Below are 15,448 nucleotides of genomic sequence, written 5' to 3'. Positions count from 1 at the left end.
CACACTGTCAATTGGGGAAGAGGGAAGCTACCTAGAACTAGTATTAGATAGGAAACTCTCGTGGAAACAAACGATTAATGATAGAGTACAAAAAGCAGCCAAAACACTCTATACATGCAAAAGAATTGTGGGAGCAAAATGGGGCCTAACCCCAAAAATAGTACACTGGCTATATACAGCAGTGGCAAGGCCTATTATGACGTAAGATTGGGGCAATGAGGTAAATGAACAAATAGGCGGAGGCCTTCATTCTGAAGGAATGCATGCCAACATTTCATTCCGGTTACCGGATCACTGTAGTGTATTTCAAGCTGAAATTCTGTCTATCGGGGAGGCCTGCTAGCCCATTTGGACAATATTTTCTTTCATACGTAATTGAGCCATATCAATAATATATTATCATAATAAAGAGAAATGACAATAATTTCCTAAAAAAATTGTATTTTATTAAAAATCAACACCGGCTCTTAAAACTTAACCACCCTTTATATAGAGGAAATACGCAACACTGACAAAGAAAAAAATTATAAAAATCAACGAGATATTTCAGCAACTTCAAACTTGCAATTTATACTAAAATTTAATAAGCCAAAGAACTGCATACCAAACATTTTGCTAGAAATTTTAATTAAAAACCGTGATATTGGAATGAAAATATTCGTAGTATTTTTCTAATTTTTGCATTAATTTTGAGCATTGAGTTGATATGGTTTTTGTTACTTTACTTTTGTTGCTTTACTTAAAAAAAAAATAATGAATATTCAAAGGAAGATAAAAAAGTAATCAAAATGTAGATATGCTATCATTTTGTCGGGGGGTTTATTATGCTTTGGTGGGGGTGTTTTCAGTGGTACAGCCCAGACCCAATGGACACAAAAGATGCCGTTTTCATAATATATCGTTTATTAGTTGTTTGGCCGAGCTTCCCGTGAAGTTTGTAGTTTATTCCTCGTTATTGTTCTTAAAAGGCACTGGAATTTAATGCGGCCTTCGAAGCAAAGGGTTTTTATGAGAAGCCTTTTTCATGGTAGAAATTCACTCGTAGATTCGCCTTTGCCGGTCGAGGGCATTCGAAAAAATATAATCCATAATACCCACTGTGGTTTTGTTCCCGGACGAGCCAAAAGCTAGCCATGCATAAACCCACTCGACTACTGACCTCCCATTTGCAGTTGATAATATCAAATGAAGCCGACGTTGAGTACAATTTGCATAATTTTAATATTCATAAATTTGCATAAAATTTCCATATGATTTTAAAAACTTTTGTAATTAAAGCAGCAGTGTTTGAAGGGCTTTCATATATATACTTTAGGTCGGGTCGATTTGTGGGGAGGCAAAAAAATCGCCCATTGCTCTGTGAAAATCATATTCTAGGGATCAAAATAAGAAACTTTGCCAAAGGAACCATACCTCTAAAACGAATTCTGATGTCCCCCAATTTGGGTCGAACTTTTTAGTTTCTTTTCTATAACTCACTTAAATTATTTTTTTTATTTACATATGTTCTGACTAAATAAATTTCTTAAGAGAAAAAATATATATTATTATAAATAAATAAAAATAAGGAAAAAACATAGCCATTTAGCTGATTTTTTATGTAAAGGCCAAAAATGGTGATATTTTTAAATTGGGGGACATCAGAATTCGTTTTAGAGGTATGGTTTCTTCGGCAAAGCTTCTTATTTTGATCCCTAGAATACGATTTTCACAGAGCAATGAGCGATTTTTAAATCGACCCGCCCTAATATACTTAGATATATAATTATCGCTTACACCCTTTTTGGGTGTTTGGTCGAGCTGCTCCTCCTATTTGCGGTGTACGTCTTGGTGTTGCTCCGCTCCATAAATGGAGGGACTGCAAATATTTTTTATGAGCAGCTTTTTCATCGCAGAAATACACTCGGAGGTTTGCCGTTGCCTGCCTAGGGGCGACCGCTATTAGAAAACTAGTTTTCTACCACTTTGATGTTTCACGCAAGGTGATTCAAACCTACGCACTTCTGAAGACAGCCACGCACCAACCCATTCGCCTACGACGTCCGCCATGGACTTTTACTTCATTACATTTTATAATATTTTGATTCACATTATTGTTTAACGCTCATATTTCAAGAAACTATAATTCAAGCAAACTGCGGTTCTGTATGTCGAACAAAATTTCACACATATTTTTCTTCCAACTAACTGGACGGCTGCAAAAAGTCTGAAATTTTGTTGATTTACATTTCCGTCGTCATTTGAAACCACACCCCTGCTAATCGTATAAGTGGCTAGATTTCTTTGAAAGTATGCAGCCTAAAGCAGCTTTGAGAAATTTTCAAAACAGTTTAACTACATTAAAATCGCTTCTGCATTCATTTTCAAAAGTCAATAAATTCTAATACCTGGATTCACGTTTACACCTGAATATACAACCGCCGGCATTTTTCACAATTTTTTCACTGCCATTTAGCACTAGAAAGATTACTTTTAAAACACCGGTGCGCTCAAAATCTACTAAGCATTTCCCGTTACTCGGCCTTTAGATTTTCACACAATAGCGGTAAAAAAAATTAAGTCTCGAATTAACAAGTATTTCTTTTGTTTCTCAAACAAATCTGTTTTACTCAAAGAGCCGCCACACTTTACGTGCATTCTGTTGCGCTACCAAATTTCAACTGATGTTGCAAATGACAGCAGCGCGACTCAATCACAGCGCTGAAGCACGCAACTCTCACACTTTCCACATTTATAAATACCCTAATTAACTGATTCTAATTGGCATTTTGCAACTTTTTAAAACTTGATTTGTTGTTTTCATCCAAATCTACTCATACTATTTTACTTATACTTGTAAATATGTGGGCGCAGGTAGTTAAATTTGTTTTGCATATTTAAAAATGCATTGCATATGAGTGGATAAGTTTTATAGATTGATTCATTATTTTTTAATTTATTATATTTTATACGATGCAACAAGTATACACTTTTATGTGCATATGCAAATTCCATCCCAAGCCTTTACATGCAATTTTACAAATTTTACATGCCGGCGGCATTCGATTTTATTGCAATGCGATTGCGTTTATAGTAACATTCGGAAAAAAGCAAGCCAATCTCATATCCAGCTGGTCTAAGTGTACGTGTATGATTACTAGTTTTAATCTTTATTTTATACAAAATAGTTAAAGGCACACCCCTGCAGCAGTACATTGCTACAAACTCGTATGCACGCCCTTGCAAAGACTGCACGAGTATTAATCCATGTTAAAAATAAGAAAAGTTCGTGAACTCGTTGCAGGGCGAAAAGGCGCAGGAAGACGAAAAAAATTATCAAAAATCAACGAGAATTTTGAGCCACTTCAGACTTGCACTTTATTATACTAAAATTTCATGGGCTATAAAACTGCGTACCCAATTTTCTCTTACTTTTCTTATTTCAATTCTGTTAAAAAGTTTGAAATTTTTATGAAAATGTTGGGAATTTTTATACGTTTTGTACAAAGTTTGAAACTTGCTTAACCCTTCGCGGTCGTATTAAATTTGGAGCTGGGTGTCGTACTGGTCGAAATGAGTTTCCGTTGAAAGAGCAGTGATAGATTATGAAGAATAAACAAGAATTATTAATTCTATAAATAAATAAAGGCTGATCAGATTGGAGGTACTTTCCCCAATAGGGTTTTTTTGGCAGATCAAGTTTGACTACTGTCAAACTAAATACATACTTTTTTTCAGTATCCATAGGCATTTCATCATGGAAAAGCTTACGCCTCAACAGCGTTCACAAATCGTACAATTGAGTGTGAAAAGTATTCATGGAGCGCTCCGGCCAAATTATGGTGTATATAACCATTCTATCGAGCGCCCTATTCGGCAAACCATCGGCAAAATTGAGAATAATTTGAAATTGTTGGAAGATACTGAGCCGATTAGACCACGTACAGCACGAAGTGAAGAGAATATTGCGGCTGTAAATGAAAGTTTTACCGAAGACCCGGAAGAATCGATTTGGCGCCGATCTCAACAAGTTGGCCTATCTTATGGCACTATTTGGGCAACTTTACGGAAATATTTGTGAAAGTGAAAGTGTATAAAATCTAGCTAGTTCAAGATTTGAAGCCGACCGATCTTCCAAAATGTCGAAATTTCAGTCGTTGGGCTCTTAAAAAACTCGCCGAAGATCCGCATTTTAGGACCCGAATTTTATTCAGCGACAAGGCCCATTTTTGGCTTAATGGCTACGTCAATAAGCAAAGTTGCAAAATTTGGGCTGGAGAGCAACCGGAAGCCATTCACGAACAGTCATTCCATCCATTGAAACAACCGTTTTGTGCGGCCTATTGGCTGGAGGACTTATCGGCCCATATTTTTTCAAAGACCAGGCTGGCGCCAATGTAAAAGTGAATGGCGAACGCTATCGCATCATAATAAAAGGTTTTTTTATTGAAAATTGAAGCCCATGATCTCCACAACAAGATGACACTACCTTCCATACACACCATGAAACAAGGGATTTACTACTTTGTCGTTCCGGTGAGCAATTTATCTCTCGTCTTTGATATGGGAGGTCAACATTACTAAAATTATTAACGAAATATTGACCGATGTCCTCCGCGGAGTTATTCAAAATTGGTGTTTACTGACGGTCGAATTATGACGAAGTTGTGACCAATATTTAAAAGGGATTATCTTTAAAAAATAAATATCATAAATGGTTCTACACAAAAATAATAAAGATTGCCCATTCAATTTGAATTTTCATTGTTTCATTTCAATTTAAAATCCGATACATCTAAATTGATCACCCTTTGCAATACACAATTAGTATGGATCCTTGATGTGGTTGCTGAGAGTAGACATACGACCGCAAAGGATTAATACCATATAGTTTTTGTGTCTTTGTTATAAAGGGTCTTTCAAAGCTGGCGCTTAAATATCAGCAGTGGATTACTCTTAAAAGGTACCTTTCTTTCATGTCATCTTTGACATTTGTCAAGTAGATAGATATACAATTTTACACGATACAGAAAGCGTTAAAATTAATGAAATTTATTATGAAAATGGTCGATCTTTAAGAAATTGTAAGATCGGGAAATTTGGTGATTGATCTGGTGAAAATACTCGTCCGAGTGAGTCGACAATTCAAAGATTGGTGAAAAAATTTCAATAATATGGCGCTGTCGAGGATAGAAAAAACTGGACTTCTGTTGAGAATATTGCTGGTGTAGCGCAAAGTGTTGCTGAAAAACCTTCAACAGCGATATCTCGACGTTCTCAACAATTAGGCATTCATGAATTGAGTAGCTGGCGGATTTTAGCTGTAGACGGACATTTGAATGGTGCACATTTAAATGATGTGATTTTTTACATATAATTGTTAAAAGCTGTATTTTTATATATTTAAGTCTATGAACCGTACAGACTAGATACACATGTTTACTTATATTTATTTCAAGTCTTGAGGTACAAAATATTCTTACGAACTACCATTAATCTAAATGTAGATCAATCTTGAAATTACAACAAATATTAAATACCTGAACGAAGACAAAATATTAGTGTTATGGCGCAGAGAAAAACATCCGCAAATATTTAACTAAAGACGGTCTTGATTACGTGAAATCAAAATCTAAGTAGATACACATATTATAGACTATGTTTAGTCCAGCATAAATTCTGCAATAGATATGAGAGCGAAGATCCCATAACTTCTTCTAGAAAAAGCAACTTTAAAAAATTCCGAATGGTGAGGATTTCTTTAGTGAATATTAAAAGCGATATTTTCTGAAAGAGAAGGGCAGTCAATAGAGTCATTTTTGATGCTAATGACAAATCAGCACGCTAAAATGGATCTTCTACCTTGAAGTATAGAAAGGCTAATTAGTGGGCAATGAGAATAGTAGAAGGTAGTGGTAGTGAAAAATTTTGTGAGCGGAGAGCAAATTTTAGAAAAATTTGTTGAACTCGCTCAAAGCGGTTAGATTCAATTTTTGTATATAATTGGCGCGTACACTCTTTTTGGGTGTTTGGCCGAGCTTTTCCTCCTACTTGTGGTGTGCGTCTTAATGGAGGGACCTACAGTTTCAAGCCGACCCCGAACGGCAGATATTTTTGTGAGGTGCTTTTTCATGGCACGGAAATACACTCAGAGGTTTGCCATTGCCTACCGAGGGGCGAACGCTATTAGAAAGGCCTCCAAATAAACGCTGAATACTCCAGTCTTGACTTAACCAATGCACAATACAGAGATTTAAGTGTGTAGGGTTCCTAAACGCTTGACAGTTTCGACGGATAAAAGCTTATATCGAATACGAATATTATCGGCATGAGCTTGGAATTTCATACAAGGCCAAGCTCCTACATTTGGTTCATAGATTGTAAGACAGAGCCCACAACACCATAAAAAGTATGCAAAATGTTGCTATGTCTACTATTGATTACATGAAAGCATTCATTGATATTTAGCGTCAACTGATTTTTGCGGCACCATTCATTGACTCTATTTATGTCGGATTGAAGGTTGACTGCGACCCGTAAATCTAGGAGGGTTGCAAATATTTTAAGTTCATCATCAGCGAAAAGCAAGAAATTGGCGAACTTAAACCAAGAGCTAATATCATTGATGAGAGTTACAAAAAATAGGGGCCCGAGGATGTTACCTTAGGGGACACCTGAGGACGCGGAGAATGGTGTTGAAACAACGTTGTCAACAATTAAAAAAACAGCGCGTACCAGTTAAGTAGGATTTAATCCAGGGCTGTCACTTTGGACCTCCCCAGATTGGTTGACTATGCACTTCCACCTACACTTGCCATTACAACGTTCACGACCCTCCTACCCACAAGGAAGGAATCCATTCATGTATACACAGATGGCTCAAAGCTCGAGGGCAGGGTGCGCGAAGGTTTATACTCCGAACATCTGGAAATCCCTTTCAGTTTTCGGCTCCCCGACTACTGTAGTGTCTTTCATGCTGAACTGATGGCAGTGATGAAAGCCGCGACACTGGCGATAAAATCCCTCACAGTCGACAACCTCCAAGGTTGTCATGAAATGCAGCACATTTCTTAACGAGATGTCTGAGTCATTTCACTTAATTGTAAAAATGGTTCGTGGCCATCGCGACATTAAGGGTAACTGCAGAGCCGATGAATTATCGGAACTCGGCACCAAATTGACCAATGAGTACATAGACAATGATATAGGCACACTTTAAGAAACATGTAAGCTACTTATCCTTGAAGAAATCGTAAGGAAATCGAACGAAAGATGGCGTAATAAAACCCCCTGCAAAATCGCCCCTCAACTGTGGCCGACGCTCAATACTAAACGCTCAGAAACTCTGCTAAGCCAAAATAAGCACAGTCTTAGCATAACGATTTCAGTCATAACGGGGCACTGCCTAATAGGTAGGCACGCTCAAAGAATGGGTGTGCAAGCACATGACTTCTGTAGAAGTTGTCTTTATGAGAAGAAGGAAGGGACATCATGATGCACCTTTTGTGCCACTGTCCTGCTGTATTCAGACACAGATTTACCCCTCTAGGCAGACACTTTTTCAACAAATTGGAAGATCTCAGTTCTTAAGAAGTCGAAGATATTCCAAAGTTTTTGAAAAGCACACACTAGTTTTAGGAGAGATAAGAAAAGCTCCCCACGAGGCATCACAATGGGCTATGAGCCTGAGTGTGTCCCACCGGGCAACCGCTTCAATCTAACCTAACCTAATCCAGCGCAAAAATGATGAATGAAAACCAAGAGGTCAATTTCAGGAGGATACTTTGACAAAAGCTTTCGAGAAGTCAGTGTGAATGGTATCCACCTGCGACTTATTTTCAAAAGCAGAGAAGCAAAAATCGCTGAAAATAGCCTGATTTGTGACCGTTGAACGATTTGCATAAAAATAGTGCAACATGAAGGAGTTTAAATTTTTCCTTCTTTTATTTTGAAACAACCTCTAGGCGGCTCTTTTGAAGAACCATTTAAAATTAAATGTATTTTTATAAAAAATAATTTAAATTGAAAAGTGCAATAGTAAAAATCGAAACTTCTGTTGGGCTTATAACTTTTGCAACGGCGCATATTTGGTTTAATTTTTATAAAGAAATATTTAGAAGAAAAAACATTTTTGTGTTTAAATTCAATTCCGGGAAAATAAGTTCTCCGAACTCGCCTTTCTTATTTCACAACATCACATTTTAAGAAAAGTATTTAAAATTTAGCTCAACCTCTTCGCAGAAATTTTTATTTTTCAAGACGTGAAAAAAATTATTTTGATTTTTTTTCATATTTTTACTATCTTTTCTTACATTTGTTTTGAAAGACTTGGATTTTTTTGCATACCTGAATGGAAGCCTAGCATCCGGTAAGTTTAAAATTTTTGTTAGCGATATAAGCTTTGAAATCAACTCTAAATCTCGCGCTCGCTAACACTTTTAATGCAATTAAACCTATTTTTATTTTTTATTTATTTTCAATTTTGTAATCCAAATTTACCTTTATTTCCGAGTGTCAAATTAGAACTATTCTGGGCGCATTTTCAATTGGCTGCGGTAGTGTGCATCGCACGTCAAATATATGTACATAAATGTTTCGCCAAAAAAGTAATCAGAAACACATTTGCGAAAATTCACAGAATACTTTTTAGCGAATATAAAATACTAAAAATCCCCAAAATGCGGAACATTTGGAACAGATATTACTTGTAATGGAAACAAATGGAAAACAAATAATTATATTTTTATTTTATATTTTTTAACCGTACGACCAAAGTTTCTTCACTCAATCCATTTGCCCAATTTTTTATGAGAATTTATGTATATGAGTTTTAATCACTTAGCACTGTTTTACTTTTCAAAAACTTTCTCCAACTTAAACACTTTTCACCTGTTTTCCACCAAGAGTGGTCCTAAGCCGACCGTGACATTTGAACGAATGCAGAAATGCCCATTGGTTCTCACGCTTTTATAGCCGAAATTGGCGACGACAGCAAGGTTGAATAGTTAGTGGCGACAAGTGGTTGCAATACTCAACACTTAACACATTTGCTGCATGCAACACAATGCCAAACATTCAAGCACACATCCATATGTGCATAATTGTGAGTGTGTGCGTGTAGATACCAATAGATGAACGAAGTTATACCCGAGCAAGTATCCAATGTATGCAAAATTAACTGCTACACACATACACATACCCATATGTGCATGTGTGCGTAGCTTCGTATAGCTGACCCGAGAAGCAGCTTTCGAATTAAATAGCAAATGTAAGGCAGGCGGAAAATGATGCGCAAGCGCAACACTTTTCAGTTAGTTGTATGTGTATATGTATACGTAAGCAAAGCAAAAGCAATTGGCGCGAAGATCCTCTATTAGGGGTGGTGGTGCTAAAAGCTCTTGAAAGGAAAAGGAAACGAGTTAAATTTTTCGTATATGAAACTTGTTTCCGCTCAGGCTAAGCATTTCGCCTTGAAAAATGATGAAAAGCTCTTTTACGAGTTTCATCAATTTTTTATAATCTGTACGGGAAACTCACTCATACATATGCATACAATATTAAATCATTCGATAATGCGTAATATATTCGCAATGTAGAGAGCAATATTAAATGCAATCATAAGTCTCTTTGGAGTTACATAAAATCTAAGAAGGTAGATGGGTTTGGCAGCCGCATCGCATATAGGGACAGCGATACTACTTAGACCACGAAATGGGCCCGTTGTGAGCCGCAGGGGCAGGGTTACATTTCCTCTTCCAGATTGAACCATCTTGAGCTTTGGATGGCATTTAGAAGTAGGGTCTTAAATATCGGTTCCTGCTTCTGGCTAGAGTCGGGCATGCGCAAAAAAAGTATTGAACTGTTGCCAACTCTTCATTCTTACAGTTACGACAGAAATAATGCATGTAACGAATAGTCTCCTTGCGTGATTTCCTATGAGGCTATGTTCTGTGAGGACCCTTACTCTCTCTCTCTTAACTTCACAGTCAGAGGTGGACCATAGCTTCATACACAATCCTCCTCCAATTCAGTCTCTCTCTTGCCTCATTTCTCCAATTACGAACGTTCATTGCTTTTAAGCCTGCTTCTACGTCATCAAGCCATCTCTTTCTTGGTCGACCTCTTGAGTGATTGCATTATATTTGGCTGGAAAATCACAACCAGCGATTGTTCGTGAGTTTAAGCTCCTTAAAGTAAATACAGTTTTTATTTATGTCACCATTACTCGTTACAAAGATACTGGTAGCATTGCAACGCCACGTGAAATGGTTCAAAAAGTGAATAAGCGACTTGAGCGAAATCCCCGAAAGAACTAAAAATATCTGACAGTAGCATCCACCGCATACTGAAAAATTATCTCAAAGTCAAGGCTTACAAGATCCGAGGGCATATGATCTCACTCCAAAGCAGCAACAAGTCAGACTTGAGAGAGCGAAGGAGTTGCTACGCTTGGCCGAAAGCGGTCAATTTCCGAACATTCAAACATTATGTTTTCTAACGAGAAAATTTTTCAAATTGAGCAATTCGTAAACTCCCAAAGCGATAGAGTTTCTTTGACCGAGCAGGCCGCACTCGCCACAGGTAATGGCTTGGACCCCTGTACCTGCAGATGGGCGCTCTCCACTTCATCGAGCCTGGCGTCACGGTAAATATTATCGGAAAAGTATTCTAGGGGCTGCTCTGAAGCCGTGGGCAGACAAATATTTTGGTGGCAGACCATGGATGTTTCAACAGGGCTCGGCACCGTCTCACAAAGCTCAAGTGAACAAAGAATGGCTAAAAAATAATGCTCCAAATTCACCAGACCCTAATCCGATGGATTATTCTCTTTGGGACGTTTTGGAGAGCAAAGATTAGAGGCGCTGAAAAAAGCCATTGTCCGCGAGTGAGCCGAAATACCTGCGAGTCCCATTCGGGCAGCTTGCGATTCGTTTCTGGACCGTCTTAAGGCCATAGTCAAGGCAAAAGGTGGTCATATCGAGCAAGAGTAAGCTGATTTTTAATTTTCTATTATTTCCACACATTTTTTACTTTGAATTGAGTAAAAGTAATTTTCCAAACTAAATTTATTGCTTTTTTAATTGGTTACACTTCGAGTGCTGAACCCTGTATATGTGAAATAATTGTGCAGATTTCGGCTGCTAAAACTCCCGTTATGTTCCCCTCACAATTTTGTTTTTCACGATAGTTATTGGCCAAACTTAATAATCTATCATCCTTGGTTAGTCTCAGCGTAAATATTTAAAAGCATTCAAGGAGACTTAGCAGCTATTTTTTTCCAATGGAAGCAGAACATCAAAACTTCCTCAAATTAGTAGAATTTAACAATAAAAACTGGCATCTTGAACCGAAAATAAATTTATGAGGAAGTGCTAATGCGCTAATGCTGTGTTGCGCTTATGTTTACAGATGTCCAAGCACACAATTTTGGATCTGTCCAGTTCGACTAACGCTTTGCATCACGGCCATCTGTCGAAAACATAAACAAATTAAAAAACATTTTCGCGCTAAAAATTCTGAATGAACTAAAATATTGCGGCTGCCAGGCTATAAGAGAAATCGACTGGATTTCAAAAAAATTACACTTATCCATGAGCTCCGGCTTCGCCCCTATTGATATATGTATCTGCAAACAAAAATGTATATGTATGTACATATTATTTGTACTTATTTACCTTTGCGCTTTATTCAATAACAATAACAAATTTACACCTAAATTCAGAATTGTTTATTCATGTGCGCAAAAAAACATCTCTTTGATTTTAAATTTGTTTTTACTATAAAAATTCTACCAACAACCATTGAATAATGTAAACAAACCAAATTGATTTATCAATTCTTTAATAAAGCAATCAAGCGTGTGCCAAATTTCGCACATAATTTACAAAAATGTCCAAACGGCGATGAAAATATGAGTAACGCCAACCACAACACCGAATTTTCGAAGCCGTACAAGTATTTTTGAGTCTCAAAATACTTTCATAACATTAGCCGCGTTCATCACAGCGGCGTTGTCAGTTTTCCGATGTGCGAATTAGTGTCTGGCCACTCGTCTGCTGTCAAGCGAGAAACAATCAAAACAAACGAAGTCTAGGTAGGGGTTCGTACTCGTAATAATTATTGTATTGCCAGACGTACGAGATTCAAGTGCGAAATTATGAATTGCCTGCGCACAAACTAGCCAAGCAACAATTGAGTCGAAGCTATTTCGATGATTTTTAAAGCAATCTTTTTTCACTAGATTGGCTTGAATGCGCTTGGTTGCAGTCATTTGTTGCCGATTTTTTATTATTTTTTTTTCTTTTTGTTTTTTTATTTATTCACATATTTTTGTGTGTATGCACACCTTTAATTATGTCTGAATGCACGGGCATGTTTGTATAGGCAAATACGTATACATATCGGCTTGTTGTGCATTAGCACGAAATACAAACCGAAAAATATTGAGCACAAATGCAGAACATTCCTCGTGCGTGTTTTACTCTCTCAGATTCGAAAATATTCCGTTGAGCGATTTCGTGTTTTTCAAAAATAGCGAAAACTGCCGGGCACAGTGTCTCACTTGGCATGACTGAGGAATTCATTAGCATTATTTTGGGTACTACATTTTCGTTAAGGGGTTACATACGTCCAGAATTTTCAAAAAAAATATTTTTCTTTTTTTCGATATTTCGAAAGTATAGCATCTTAAGGGGGTCTTCTGGTCTCCAGCGAAAAAAAAATCGATTTTTTTTTTTGCATAATTTTGTTGTATGTGTATGCGAGAATACGCCACAGAAAGGATTTTTTGAAAATCGCATTTTTTCACCTTTTTCTGGGCACCGAAGTGTACCCTCCTCCAGCCGTTTTATCATAAACTTTATCTTTAAACGCGTTTCCCCGAAAATCGTGTTTTTTAAGCATTTTGGTCACACTTTTCATAGTAGTTATACTCCGATTTCAATGGTTTTGGTCTTAAAAGGTTCAGAAAACTTACCGCTAAGTTTCCCCGGGTACGATTTTGAAATTTTTTTTCATTCCATTTTTATAACCTTTTAAAGTTCAAAAAATGAGCAAAAAAAAATTTTTTTTGCAAATTGTTGCATAACTTTTGAAAAAAATTAAAAAAAAAAAATCTGTCACGGAAAAACTTAACCAGGGCAACTCTGAAGACAACGCATATCTAATTTTTGCTTTGTGATTACCCAGGTGGAAAAACCGTGACCAAAATGGAGACCTGTTTCGTTTGGAGGTGGACGTCTTCAGCGCCATTTCAAGGTCGCGGGTGTTAATTTTTTTCAAAGTCAAAACCATTTTTTAAAAGCCAAGACATGTACCTTTAAATAAAAAAAAAAATTTTTTTAAATATTCACAGGATTTGTCACAATCAATCCCCAAAAAAACCCTTCATTTCAGGGCCTCGAGACCAGAAGACCCCCTTAAGATATATACTGTGAAATCTTCATGCAGAAACTCTCGATATTATAGCTTCTACATCCCACTAACTACATAGGTAGAGAGCGGTCAGTGCGCTCCTGTACCTCAAACTTTCAACTCGTTTTTCTCGAAACTACTTTTTCCGGCACGGTCTGCATGATAACTCATATAGTTTTTAAAATTGTTTGATGCAGTTTTTTTAAATATTTGAAAGAGTTTTCTCTATAGATATGATTTTTGATATTTTTATTAAAAAATTTTATAAACATTATTAAAGTGTGACATTTATGACGTAAAACGCATACTTTTTTAAAATTCCGTAAATTGCAAAATTTTTCGAAATTCATTATTTTACAAGAATTTTTTTACTTTTTACAGATGCATCAACATTTCAAAGAGAAATGATGCAGACAGTGGAGCCACTGTTTTTCATTGTACTTTGGGTCACGTGATTTTTATGTACTAATTTTTGTAAAGAAAAATTAAAATATAAAGTTTAAGTACTAATAAAAAATGTATAAAATTTTTTTATATTTATTTCTATTGTTATTCCTTCTTTCTTTTAGAGCCATTTTGGCGCTGCTAGTCGTATTAACCCCTTAAAGTATACTATGTATTCTTCTTCTTAATTTGCGCGATACCCGCTTACGCGATTTTGGCCGAGTTTAACAAAGCGCGCCAATCGTTTCTTTCTCGTGCTAACCGGCGCCAATTGGACACACCAAGTGAAGCCAAGTCCTTCTCCACCTGATCTTTCCAACACAGAGGAGGCCTTCTTCCTCTTCTACTGCTACCACCAACTGGTACCGCATCAAATAATTTCAGAGCCGGAGCGTTTGTATCCATTCGGACGACATGACCCAGCCAACGTAGCCGCTAACTATAGCCGTAAAACTATTTTGTGGTCGATCTTGATCTGTGATTTTATGGCTATTTTCTTTAACATCAAAAATTCCTGAACGGAATCAACGAAACGAAAATTGCACGCAATTAACGGTTACAATATCGGTACCGGCACCATAAAGACCATTCACAACTTCAGCGCTCTGGCTTGCATTTTCGCTTTCATCAGAGAAAAACTGTAAAATGTACCGAATGCTCTCTTTGTTGACTTCCATTGTTAACACCCTGTAACTCACTACTGAGTGGAACAAAACAAAATAAAAAACAGCATTTAGTGTGAAATATCTTTTTGACAAGTAGCATAAACTTTAAATTATTTGAGATGTCTTTACGAAATGTCGATCGGTCAATACAGCCATCTTCCGAGAAAATAATGGATTTCTTTTCGAAGTGAAATTTCTTAAGCTTCGATGGACGAGCGAGAATGGAGGGTAAAATTTCAAGGCCATGCAACGTTTTTGGCATTTTCGTTCCGCGAGGGAGAAAGATGATATAACGTAGAGGAAAAGGAAAGAGAGAACTATACCTTATATATATCTTAGATACACTTTAGGCCATTTTTCCTGAGTTTTTCCTTGGGGTTGCTAATTTCTAGTGAGAAATAGCACTGCCTACTTTTTGGCGCTTGTTTGTTGGTGCAATAGGAAATATATTTTTGGTGCCTACTGTTTGGGGCGCTTTTTGGTCCCAATTTTTTTGGCGTTTTTCTTGGTGCCTACTTTTTGGCACTTATTTCCGTTTCCTGGCTAGTGCTTGTGCGTACTATAAAGTGCTATCCATTCCGGCGTCGGATTTATTGGTATTCCCTTTTTCCAACAAATGTGCATACACAAGAAATTTAACTAAAAAACCTTTTTACGTGCCAGTTTGGCCTGGAAATTGGAGCGTTGAAGCACTACCTACATTAGCAATTAGAGGGGATTTATGAGAGTATTTTAAGAACAGCTATTTTACAACAATTCTTTTAGGTTGATTTAAAAAATAATATTTAATTTTTTTTTTTAAGTTATCTGAAACAAAACTAATACGTACTTTTTTACCAATTCAGTATCTCAAACGACCCATTGTATCATCAATACTTCCTGCGAGCGCATCAGCGCAACGATCGCAAAATAGCAACAATTGAGCGGCCAGTCTAAAATGAAAATTC

At 36.8% G+C, this 15,448-nt stretch overlaps 2 protein-coding genes across 3 annotated transcripts in view; one reads left to right on the top strand and one right to left on the bottom strand.

Moving 5' to 3' along the window:
* LOC129243666 (sodium-dependent dopamine transporter) overlaps nt 1–8,620 on the bottom strand; it is a 49,536-nt gene extending 40,916 nt beyond the window's left edge. The window contains exon 1 of one of the 2 annotated variants that reach the window (XM_054880858.1): nt 8,479–8,620. Coding sequence is in view for 1 of the 2 variants with exons in the window: in XM_054880857.1 (XP_054736832.1) it covers nt 2,388–2,427 (40 nt within the window). In the remaining variant the exon portion in view is untranslated. Of the gene's footprint in view, nt 1–2,387; nt 2,638–8,478 lie in introns of those variants that run through there. The other variant, XM_054880857.1, reaches the window with a different exon arrangement.
* Nucleotides 1–13,838, top strand: part of LOC129243667 (gamma-1-syntrophin) — a 242,349-nt gene extending 228,511 nt beyond the window's left edge. Inside the window, exon 11 of the transcript XR_008582333.1 lies at nt 13,774–13,838. The gene's annotated coding sequence lies outside the window, so the exon portion shown is untranslated. The remainder of the gene's footprint in view (nt 1–13,773) is intronic.
* Nucleotides 13,839–15,448: the final 1,610 nt, after the last annotated feature.

The sequence above is a fragment of the Anastrepha obliqua genome, chromosome 4 (genome assembly GCF_027943255.1).
Source record: "Anastrepha obliqua isolate idAnaObli1 chromosome 4, idAnaObli1_1.0, whole genome shotgun sequence".
Taxonomy (NCBI): domain Eukaryota; kingdom Metazoa; phylum Arthropoda; class Insecta; order Diptera; family Tephritidae; genus Anastrepha; species Anastrepha obliqua.
This window is presented reverse-complemented; position numbering and strand designations above follow the sequence as displayed.